The sequence below is a fragment of the Delphinapterus leucas genome, chromosome 7 (assembly GCF_059928025.1).
Source record: "Delphinapterus leucas isolate spDelLeu-1000000601 "Yukka" chromosome 7, BTC_Dleu_Yukka2, whole genome shotgun sequence".
Lineage (NCBI taxonomy): Eukaryota > Metazoa > Chordata > Mammalia > Artiodactyla > Monodontidae > Delphinapterus > Delphinapterus leucas.
In genome coordinates, this window is record NC_143135.1 from 69,599,732 (window position 1) to 69,611,772 (window position 12,041).

Here is a 12,041-nt window from a genome sequence, read left to right on the forward strand (position 1 = left end):
GAATTGGTGCAGGGCACTCTGGGGGAAGCTGGGAGTCTGGAGTTGCCTCACAACTGTTTGGGTTGCAATGTCATAGAGCAGATCTTCTAAGGTCTTTTACATCCAACTGGTCTAGCCCTCATAGAAGTTTCTGGGAGATTCTCTCCTTGGATTAGCCATATGGTTGCCAGAAGCTCTAGACTCACATCCCCAGTTCCAAGTGCACAAAAAAAGAGATCCTTCACAAGTTCCTAGTTTCCCTCGGATTGAAGCAATCAGCCACTCTATAGCTGTCCCTGAACTAATCACTGTGGTCCAGGGTGGCTTGGTTGGGGGAAGAATTACACCAATTTGTCCAGGCCTGGATCACAAGCCTTCCCTCCACCAATGTATGAGGGGGCTTAGTGTGCTAATAGTTTAGGGTGAGTCACTTGCTCCATTGCTGCAGGTGGGTGTGGTGCCCCACCCAAATCATATATAGAATGAGAATGGGAGAGGTGTCCTCTTAGACCAAAGAATGTAGTGTGGGTGCAGAGTTGGTAAAATGTCTGCTCTATCAGCCCTTTCCATCTTCTTTGCTTGGGTAACTCTTCTTTGCTCTTTGAGACCACATTTAGGCATTAGTTCATCTAGGAAACCTCATCTGATCTGTCTTACACTCAAGATTACATGCCTGTGTTCTCATGATGTTACTGCACCGAATGTGGATCCACGTACCCAGTGCACAGCAAAGCCAATCTACTAATACCAGTTGTGGTGATGGAAAGTACAGCATTTATTGCAAGGCACTCAACATGGGGCCAAGCAAAGAGAACAGGCAGCTCATGCTCAAAAGACCCAAATTCCCCAGTGGTTTTCAGGGAAGGGCTTTTAAAGGTGAGGTCGAGGGATGTGTGATCAGCTTGGGTACATCCTTCTGATTGGTTGGTGGTGAGGTAATGGTGGCGTTTCGGGAGTCAACATCATCACCCTCTTGGTTCCAGCTGGACTGGGGTTGATGTGCTGGTGGTCAGCATGTGGTTAACTTCTTCCTCCTGGTGGGGGTTTTAGTATCTGCAAAACAACTCAAGGATATGGCTCAGGGTATTTTCTATAGCACCCGGCGAGGAACTAAAAGTCCTTGACTTTGTTTTATGGCTAAACTATTCTTTTGTCTTGCTTGACTGTTTTCCTTTGTTTCTACATTTTCTCACTTCTCTGATTAAATTTGCTCTTTGGAACCTGGGGAAGGCCCAGGAGGCTAAAGCTTTTCTACAAACAAGAGGTGGGGGACACCAGGGGCCTGTCACTGGTAAGTCCCCATAGAGTCCTTCTTGGTTTCAATAACTCTTCCTTCTAGAATGAGAGCTCCTTCAAGTCTTTGAATTTTTTCTCTGTATCCCCAGGACTGAGTACAGGGCTTGAGATACTTACAGTTTGTTGAATGACTGAGAAGTAATGCATGCACGTGTGCAGGAGTGTGTGCCAGAGTGGGACTTGTCTGTTGACTCAGCTTCATTGGAATGGCTGCACCCAGGAGCTATTGCTCAAGCAGAAGCCAATACTTCTGGGATTGGAGCACTAATCACATAGATTGAGAGTGGGGAAGGGGGTTCCACCTCCCGGGAGAAGATGGTATGACCACCTGCAAAATAGTGTCACCAGTGTTGCTATTGTCTCAGGCTCCCAAACCCTGGGACTGAGTCTCCCTCTCACCCCAGGAGGGCATCTGGTCATATTAAGTCCTAGAATCCTGTTTTTTTCACATCCATCCCTTTTTTTCCTATTGCATCACACATTCCTAATCTCCTGACAACCTCCCTGCCTGCCATCTTTGCTATCCCCTTTGCCTGACTCCTCTAAAACTTTCACACCACTGGCGTAAGGATCATTCCTAAATACTGATTGTCATGTCACCCATTTTATGGAAAACCTCAGTGAGTCCTCAGTTCTTCCAAGATCAATTCTAAATTCTTCAACCTATGATAACCATATGATAAAGTTCATTATCAGTCTTTCCCCAGATTTTACACACATCCATACTTCTCGCTACTCACCTTCCAGAACTCTGCCCCAGCCTATAACTTGCTTTCCCCCCACATCACCCATACTTCTTCCTCCTTGTTGCTCATGCTCTGTCCCTGCTTAGTGTCCTCAACTTTTCCATTTTGTTAGCCAATCCTACTTCTCCTTAATTTCTGCATTTTATATGAGGTTTTTCTGACCTCTTTGACTCACAGCAATCTTTTCCTTCTGTGAACAAATATATTCCCAGAAAAACTGAGCCAATATCCATTGCATCAACCACTCCATTGGTACTTACTTAATCATATATTGCTCTGAGTAGTTACTTAATTTTTTCATTATTAGATCATAGACTCCTACTGAGAATGCGGTAAGTGCATAATAAGTGTCTGTTGAATGAAAAGGGGCAAATGGACAGTGTGACTTTAGAATATTTTGGTTTTGTTTTAGTTTGGTTGTGAATACTATTTGTTTCTGGCTTGTCACTTAACTCTTAGGCTCCATTTCCTCACTAATAAATTGAGGATAATCTTACCAACTTTACAGAGGCTGAAGGGTTTTTGTGAACACCAAATGAGAAATCATGCTTACAAGTACTTTATGGACTATTAAAGTAAGCTATTAGGATTTCTCTTTTAATTTCAATTATAAAATATTTTCCTTCTTACTTTTAGACTTGCAACCTTATTTCTCAAAAGAGGACCCAACAGGATAGGCGGTATTTACAAAAAGGCTGTTTACAGACCCTACACAGATGAGACCTATTCCACGGAGATCTCCAAACCTCCCTGGCTTGGATTCTTGGGCCCTATCTTGAGAGCTGAAGTGGGTGATGTGATTGTCATCCATTTAAAGAACTTTGCTTCCCGACCCTACTCCTTGCATCCACATGGCGTTTTCTACAACAAAGATTCAGAAGGTAAATATCAATCCTATATTATTGGTGTCTTCTCTCTCCTTCTTAAGTAAGGCAGCTGTCAGCTGCAGTGAACGGAATTCTAAGAGCGCATTCTAAGATTAAACATATTCTTTTGTCTTCTCCCTGCCTCCCTTTTCCCCTCCCTCCCCCTCCCCTCCCCCTCCCCTCCTCCTCCCCCCCTCCCCCTCCCCTCCTCCTCCCCCCCTCCCCCTCCCCTCCTCCTCCCCCTCCCCCTCCCCTCCTCCTCCCCCTCCCCTCCCCTCCTCCTCCCCCTCCCCTCCTCCTCCCCCTCCCCCTCCCCCTCCCCCTCACCCCATCTCCATCTGTCCCCACCTTTGCTTTCTCTTTTTCTTACCCTATTTCCTTCCTCTCTTCTTTCTCACTTTTGTTTATGTTGCTACAGAACTGGGTGTTGGCGTCCCTTGACACATGCTCCACAGCGGCCCCAGAAAAACACTAACCTTCCTGTCAATCAGTCTTGACTGGGTCCCATGTTGGATGAGGAGCAGAGTGCACAACGGATTCCTGTGTCCTATCACCAGTAACAGCCTCAGCTATGGGGAGGGTGTCTCAGTGCACGTGGACCTCAACTTCCCTGCTTAAGGCTACTGTCTTTGGTGTTTCCTTTCTAAAACATCCCTGCCTTCTTTTTTTTGTTTGTTTTTAAAATTTTATTTATTTATTTGTTTGTTTATTTATGTATTTAGGCTGTACTGGGTCTTCGTTGCTGCACATGGGCTTTCTCTAGTTGCGGCAAGCGGGGGCTACTCTTCATTCCGGTGGATGGGCTTCTCATTGCGGTGGCTTCTCTTGTTGTGGAGCTCGGGCTCTAGGCACATGGACTCAGTAGTCGTGGCTCGAGGGCTCTAGAGTGCAGGCTCAGTAGTTGTGGCACACAGGCTTAGTTGCTCCGCGGCATGTTGGATCTTCCCGGACCAGGGCTCGAACCTGTGTCCCCTGCATTGGCAGGCAGATTCTTAACCACTGCGCCACCAGGGAAGCCCCCCATCCCTGTTTTCTTGTTTGTACTTAAATAGCTTCAATAGCACAGTTTCCTGAGTACTTCCTAAAGTTAAATTCTTTTTAAAAGCAACATTCTTAGGCTTTTGAGATGGAAGTATTTCTCCGTCTTCAGAAGTATTTTTCACATCTTTCATTTTATTCTTGCTCGTGACCAGGTGGAATGTGTCAAATGATGTTAAACCTGCTACACTACTGGCTCTGAGGAACATGCCAGGAACAGCACCGTTAACTCTGGTGCAGCTTACTTTACTACCAAGGACGAGCTTCTGGCTATTAAATATTGTCCTAAGGCAACGAAACTTGCCTGGCAGTTGCCATAGACAGGTCTGTCTAAGCAGCCAGAGGAGACACCTCTGATGATGGACACAAGATTAGGAGTGCCCTTTGTTCTTGGTGCTTTTCCTCCATCTGAAGTACAGCAAACCTCTCGGTCCCAGATTTGGTTAGTTCTGAGTAGGTGAAGGTGAGCATGTAAAATTCATTACCTTCATGATACTTCCACTGAGTGCCCACCAGGTGCCAGAGACTGACTGTGGGTCCTGGGAATAGAAGATAAATGATTCATAGTCTATAGTTGAAAATCAATAACTATAAGTATAAGGGTTTATTTCAGGGCTCTCAATTCTGTTCCCCTGATCTATGTGCTTACCCTTGCACAAACACCACACTGTCTTGATTACTACGAATTTATAGTAAGTTTTGAAATTGGGTAGCGTAAATCCTCCAACTTTGCTCTTCTCAAGACTTTTTAGCTACTCTAAGTCCTTTGCATTTCCATATAAATATCAGATGAACTCGTTAATTTTTACCAAAAAAACCCCACAGAACATCAGCCGGGTTTTGATTAGGATTGCATTGAATTTTATCAATCAGTTGGGGGGAAATTGTCACCTGCATTTAAAAGATGAATTGCCATCTTGACAATATTGAGTCTTTCAATCTGAACATGGAATTTAGACTGCTATCGTCTCTAAACAATGTCTAGTTTTAGTGTACAAGATTTGCATTTCTTTTGTTAAATTTATTCAGAAATATCTTATTCTTTCTGATACTGTTATAAATGGAATAGTTTTCTTAATTTTATTTTTGATTGTTTGTTACTAGTGTGTAGAAATACAATTGAGTTTTATATATTTATCTTGAATCCTACTATCTTGTTAAACTTGTTTATTAGTAGATGTTTAAAGGGTTCCTTGGAATTTTCTAAATACAGAATCATGTCACTATGAATATAACGTTTTATTTCTTCCTTACCAATGGGTATAACTTAGTTTTTTCTTTGGCTTATTACACTGGCTAGAACTATCAGGACAGTATTTAATAACAGTGGCAAGAGCAAACATTCTTGCCCTGTTCCCAGTCATAGGAAGAAAGCATGCAGTCTCCCTCCCATTAAGCATGATGTTATATGTGGATTATTCTTAGAAGGAAGTTCCCGTCTATTCCTAGTTTGAGAGTTTTTAATTTGATAAGTACCGGATTTTTAAAAATTTAATCTTTATTTTAATTGGGGTGTAGTTGATTTACAATATTATGTTAGTTTCAGGTGTGCAGCTAAGTGATTCAGTTATACGTACACATATATCCATTCTTTTTCAGATTATTTTCCCATATAGGTTATTACAGAATACTGAGTAAAATTCCCTGTGCTATATAGTAGGTCCTTGTTGACTATCTATTTTATCTATAGTAGTGTGTATGTGTTAATCCCAAACTCATTATTTATCCCCCCTCCACATTTCCCCTTTAGTGACGATATGTTTGTTTTTGAAGTCTGTGAGTCTGTTTCTGTTTTGTAAATAAGTTTCAAATTTTCTACCATTTTCTTTAGATTCCACATATAAGTGATATCTTATGATATTTGTCTTCGTCTGACTTACTTCACTTAGTATGATAATCTCTAGGTCCATGCATGTTGCTGCAAATGACATTATTTCATTCTTTTTTATGGTTGAGTAATATTCCATTGTATATATGTACAACACCTTCTTTATCCATTCCCGTGTCTATGGACATTTAGGTTGCTTCCATGTCCTGGCTATTGTAAATAGTGCTGCAATGAACATTGGAGTGCATGTATCTTTTCAAATTATAGTTTGCTCTGGATATATGCCCAGGAGTGGGATTCCTGGATCATATGGTAGTTCTATATTTAGTTTTCAAAGAAAACTCCATACTCTTCTCCACAGTGGCTACACCAATTTACATTGCCACCAATAGTGTAGGATGGTCCCTTTTCTCCACACCCTCTCTAGCATTTATTGTTTGTAGACATTTTGATCATGGCCATTCTGACTGGTGTGAGGTGACACCTCACTGTAGTTTCAATTTGCATTTCTCTAATAATTAGTAATGCTGAGCATCTTTTCATGTGTTTTTTGGCCATCCATATGTCTTCTTTGGAGAAATGTCTATTTAGATCTTCTTCCCATTCTTTGATTGGATTGTTTGGGTTTTTTGATATTGAGCTGCATAAGCTGTTTGTATATTTTGGAGATTAATCCCTTGTTGGTCTCTTCATTTGCAAATAATTTCTCCCATTCTGTGGGTTGTTTTTTTTGTTTTGTGTATGGCTTCCTTTGCTGTGCAAAACCTTTTAAGTTTCATTAGGTCCCATTTGTTTGTTTTTTATTTTATTTCCATTACTCTAGGAGGTGGGTCAAAAAAAATCTTGCTGTGATTTATGTCATAGAGTGTTTTGCCTATGTTTTCCTCTAAGAGTTTTATAGTGTCTGGCCTTACGTTTAGGTCTTTTATCCATTCTGAGTTTATTTTTGTGTATGGTGTTAGAAAGTCTTCTAACTTCATTCTTTTACATGTAGCTGTCTAGTTTTCCCAGCACCACTTATTGAAGAGGCTATCTTTTCTCCATTGTTTATTCTTACCTCTTTTGTCAAAGATGACCCTAGGTGTGTGGGTTTATCTCTGGGCTTTCTATCCTGTTCCATTGATCTATATTTCTGTTTTTGTGCCAGTACCATACTGTCTTGATTACTGTAGATTTGTAGTATAATCTGAAGTCAGGGAGCCTGATTCCTCCAGCTTTGTTTTTCTTTCTCAAGATTGCTTTGGCTATTCGGGGTCTTTTGTAAAGACTTTTACATACAAATTGTAAAATTTTTTGTTCTAGTCCTGTGAAAAATGCCATTGGTAATTTGATACAGATTGCATTGAATCTGTAGATTCCTTTAGGTAGTATAGTAATTTGCACAATTTTGATTCTTCCAATCCAAGAACGTGGTATATCTTTCCATCTGTTTGTATCATCTTTGATTTCTTTCATCAGTGTCTTATAGTTTTCTGCATACAGGTCTTTTGCCTCCTAAGGTAGGTTTATTCCTGGTATTTTATTCTTTTTGTTGCAATGGTAAATGGGAGTGTTTCCTTAATTTCTCTTTCAGATTTTTCATCATTAGTGTATAGGAATGCAAGAGATTTCTGTGCATTAATTTTCTATCCTGCAACTTTACCAAATTCATTGATTAGCTCTAGTAGTTTTCTGGTAGCATTTTTAGGATTCTCTATGTATAGTGTCATGTCATCTGCATCAGTGACAGTTTTACTTCTTCTTTTCCAATTTGGTTTCCTTTCATTTCCTTTTCTTCTCTGATAGCTGTGGCTAAAACTTCCAAAACTATGTTGAATAACAGTGGTGAGAGTGGATATCCTTGTCTTGTCTCTGATCTTAGAGGAAATGCTTTCAGTTTTTCACCATTGAGAATGGTGTTGGCTGTGTGTTTGTCATATATGGCTTATATTATGTTGAGGTAGGTTCCCTCTATGCTCACCCATTTATCATAAATGGGTGTTGAATTTTGTCAAAAGCGTTTTCCGCATCTTTTGAGATTATCATACGGTTTTTATCCTTCAATTGGTTAATATGGTGTATCACATTGGTTGATTTGCATATATTGAAGAATCCTTGCATTCCTGGGATAAACCCCACTTGATCATGGTGTATGATCCTTTTAATGTGCTGTTGGATTCTGTTTGCTGGTATTTTGTTGAGGATTTTTGTATCTATGTTCATCAATGATATTGGCCTGTAGTTTTCTTTTTTGTGACATCTTTGGTTTTGGTGTCAGCGTGATGGTGACCTCGTAGAATGAGTTTGGGAGTGTTCCTCCCTCTGCTATATTTTGGAAGAGTCTGGAATGATTGGTGTTAGCTCTTCTCTAAATGTTTGATAGAATTCACCTGTGAGGCCATCTGGCTCTGGGCTTTTGTTTGTTGGAAGATTTTTAATCACAGTTTCAATCTCAGTGCTTGTGATTGGTCTGTTCATGTTTTCTATTTCTTCCTGGTTCAGTCTTGGAAGGCTGTACTTTTCTAAGAAATTGTCCATTTCTTCCAGGTTGTCCATTTTATTGGCATATAGTTGCTTGTAGTAATCTCTCATGATCCTTTGTAATTCTGCAGTGTCAGTTGTTACTTCTCCTTTTTCATTTCTAATTCTGTTGATTTGAGTATTCTCCTTTTTTTTCTTGATGAGTCTGGCTAATGGTTTATGAATTTTGTTTATCTTCTCAAAGAACTGGCTTCTAGTTTTATTGATCTTTGCTATTGTTGCCTTCATTTATTTTTCCTTTATTTCTGATCTGATTTTTATTTTCTTTCCTTTTGCTAACTTTGGGGATTTTTGTTCTTCTTTCTCTAATTGCTTTAGGTGTAAGGTTAGGCTGTTTATTTGAGATTTTTCTTTTTTCTTGAGGTAGGATTGTATTGCTATAAACTACCCTCTTAGAACTGCTTCTGTTGCATCCCATAGGTTTTGGTTCGTCATATTTTCATTGTCATTTTGTTCTAAGTATTTTTTTATTTCCTCTTTGACTTCTTCAGTGATCTCTTGGTTGTCTAGTAGCATATTGTTTAGCCTCCATGTGTTTGTATTTTTTAGTTTTTTCCTGGAATCGATATCTAGTCTCATAGCATTGTGGTTGGAATAGATGCTAGATGTGATTTTAATTTTCTTAAATTTACCTAGGCTTGATTTGTGACCCAAGATGTGCTCTATCCTGGAGAATGTTCCATGTGCACTTGAGCATAAAGTGTATTCTGTTGTTTTTGGATGGAAGTATTATTCCTTTTAAAATATTGAGATTTATTTAATGTGTAGCTTACTTTCTATCCTGAAGAATGTTCCATGTGCCCTTGTAAAGAAGGTGTATTCTGCAGTCATTGGGTGGAATGTTCTATAGGTATCAGTTAGGTTGAGTTGTTTGACAGCATTGTTGAAGTCTTCTATATCCTTGCTGATGTTCTGCCTAGTTTTTCTACCAGCTATTTAGAGAAGGGTATTGAAATCTCTAACAATTACTGTTCAGTTGTGTATTTCTCCTTTCAGTTATGTCAGTTTTTGCTTTATGTGTTTTGAGACTCTTGTTAGGTATGAATAGCTTTATATTTGTTTTATCTTCCTGATATATTGACTCTTTTATCATTATGAAATATCTATCTTTGTCTCTCGTTACATTTCTTGTCTTAAAATCTAGCTTGTCTGTTACTGAGAGCCACTTCAGCTCTCATATTGTTGCTATTTGCATTCTTTTGCTTTCAATCTATTTGTGTTTTGAATCTAAAATATAGACTGCATATAGTTGGATGTTACTTCTTTGTCCAATTTGACAATCTCTGCATATTGATTGGAGTGTTTAGACCATTCACATTTAATGTAATTATTGATTGGTTTGAGCTACACTTATTTTGCTAATTATTTTCTATATGCATTTTGTCTTTTTTATTCCCCTGTTCTTCCTTTACTGTCTTCTTTGGTGTGAAACAATATTTTAAAATCTACTATTTATATTTCTCTGTTGATTTTTCAACTATATATTTTGAGTTCATTTCTTATTGGTTGGCCTATGGATTGTAATATGCATTTTAACATATCACAATGTACTTCATATTTTTTACCTACTTAATTCTGGAAATATATAAAAGCTTTACTCCAACAGAGCATCATCTTCACCCACCTCTTTTTTGTTATTATTGTTATATTGTCATTACATCTCTCTCTCTGTAAACCCAACAATGTGATGTTATACTTGGAACTGCATATTATCTTATGAATTTTAAAGAAGTTAGCATAAAAAAGGAAAAATATATTTATAGAATCTTTTATATTAACTCCCATTTTTCCTATTTTTGGTGCTTTTCACTTCTTTCTGTGGATTCACATTCTCTGGTGTTATTTCCTTTTAGTCTGAAAAACTCTTTTAGTATTGCTTGTAAGACAGGTCTGCTAGCAACAAACTCACTTATCTTTGCTTATCTAGAGCATCTTTATTTTGCCTTATTGTTTTGAGGGCTAGTTTTGCTGGATGTATTATTCTTGGTTGGTATTTTTCCTCTAGCACTTTTAGTATGTCATCCCACTGTCTTCTCATATCAAATATTTAAATGGGAAGTCAACTGTTAATCATGTTGGGGCTCCTTAGTATGTGATCATTTCTCTTTGCCTTTTTTTCCTCCCCAACAGCCTGACAACAATATATTTGTATATGAATTCTTTGTATTTATTCTACTTGTGGTTTGTTGTGCTCCTTTGATGTGTAAGTAAGTTAATGTTTTTCATCAAATTTGGTAAAAATTTCTGCAAGTATTTCTTCACGTATTTTTTTCTGCCCCCATTTCTTTCTCCTTTCCTTTGGCAGACTACATTACACACATGTTAATATAATTGATTTAGTCCCATAGGTCTCTGAGGTTCTGTTTATTTTCTTCAATCTTTTTTTAACCCTCTCTTTTTCAGATAGCATAATTCTGTCAATGTCTCTTCAAGTTCATTGACTCTTTTGCCATCTTGAATCTGTTGCCAAGCCACTCTAGTGAATATTTTATTTCATTTATTGTATGTTTCAATGCCAAAACTCCAACTTGGTTCTTTTTTTTAATGTATAAATTTTATCTCCTTATTGAGATTCTCTATTTGTTGAATAATTTGTCCTACTTTCCTTTAATTATTTAAACATAGCTTCTTTCAGTTGCTTGAATATATAATAACTGCTTTAAAGTCTTTATCTGCTGAATTCAACACCTAGAAGCACTTAGAGATAGTTTCTATTGGCTGCTTTTTTTCCCTTGAGTATGGATCACACTTTCTTGTTTCTTTGCATGTCTCATTTTGCTGTGGCTGTTGTTCTTCTTGTTGAAAACTGGAAATTATTGAGAATATACTGTAGCAACTTTGGATTCTGGATTCTGATCCCACCATCATCCAAGTTTGTTTATGTTACTTGTTTTTCTGTTTAGTAACCTGTCCGGGTGAAACCTGTGAAATCTGTATTCCTTATAGTGTGTTGGCCACTAAGGTTTCTGCTCTTTTTTTTCCTTGTTTTTATTTTTAAGCCTGGGTGCTGAGTGTTCACCTCTATACCTGCTTAGCTTTGAGGTCAGCAGATCTTTTTCATGAGACCCAAAATCTCTCAGGTCTCAAATTTAGGTGCTGAATGTGTAGTAAGTGCCCAAGAAGTGTTTGTTATTTCTTCTGCTGCTTCTCCTTTCCTTCTTCAGTTGATGTTAAGTGAAGTAGATTGATGTCTTCCTGATTGGTACGGGAGGCCTGTCAGAAGGGGTCTTCATGAATATTTATTAAACATCTGGCTCTGTGCAGGACACTTCATATACACTGCCTCATGTAGTGGGGGTAGATATAAACATTCCAGCTTTACTGGTAGAAAACCAAGGCAGTGAGAATTTAAGTAACTAGCCTCAAGTCCCATAGCAAATAAATTTTAATTCATGTGTGTTTGATTTCAAAGCTCTAGCTCTTTCCACTATAGTGTGTGATCTCTGCATTTTAACTATGTCTTATATTTTCTTGGAAGGAGCCCTGTACCCAGATGGAACATATGGAAGGAACAAGGATGATGACAATGTTCCTCCTGGCAAAAACTATACCTATGTCTGGCCAGTGAGAGAAGAATATGCTCCTGCCCCAGCAGATGCAAATTGCCTGACCTGGGTGTACCATTCGCACATCGATGCCCCTAAAGACATCTGCTCTGGGCTAATTGGCCCACTGCTGGTGTGCAAAGAGGGTAAGACATCTCTTCCCCACCCTCTCTGTCCCTAGGAGCCTATTCCCAGGTGTGTTGAAAAGTGTATAGAATCTTCA

General features: G+C 38.7%; 1 protein-coding gene across 1 annotated transcript in view; it reads left to right on the top strand.

Annotated features, from left to right (window-relative positions):
- Positions 1–2,348: 2,348 nt before the first annotated feature.
- Positions 2,349–12,041, top strand: part of LOC149748762 (ferroxidase HEPHL1-like) — a 29,788-nt gene continuing 20,095 nt past the window's right edge. The window contains exons 1-3 of the mRNA XM_089915874.1: positions 2,349–2,353; positions 2,658–2,902; positions 11,752–11,964. Of these exons, the coding sequence (XP_089772000.1) occupies positions 2,349–2,353; positions 2,658–2,902; positions 11,752–11,964 (463 nt within the window). The remainder of the gene's footprint in view (positions 2,354–2,657; positions 2,903–11,751; positions 11,965–12,041) is intronic.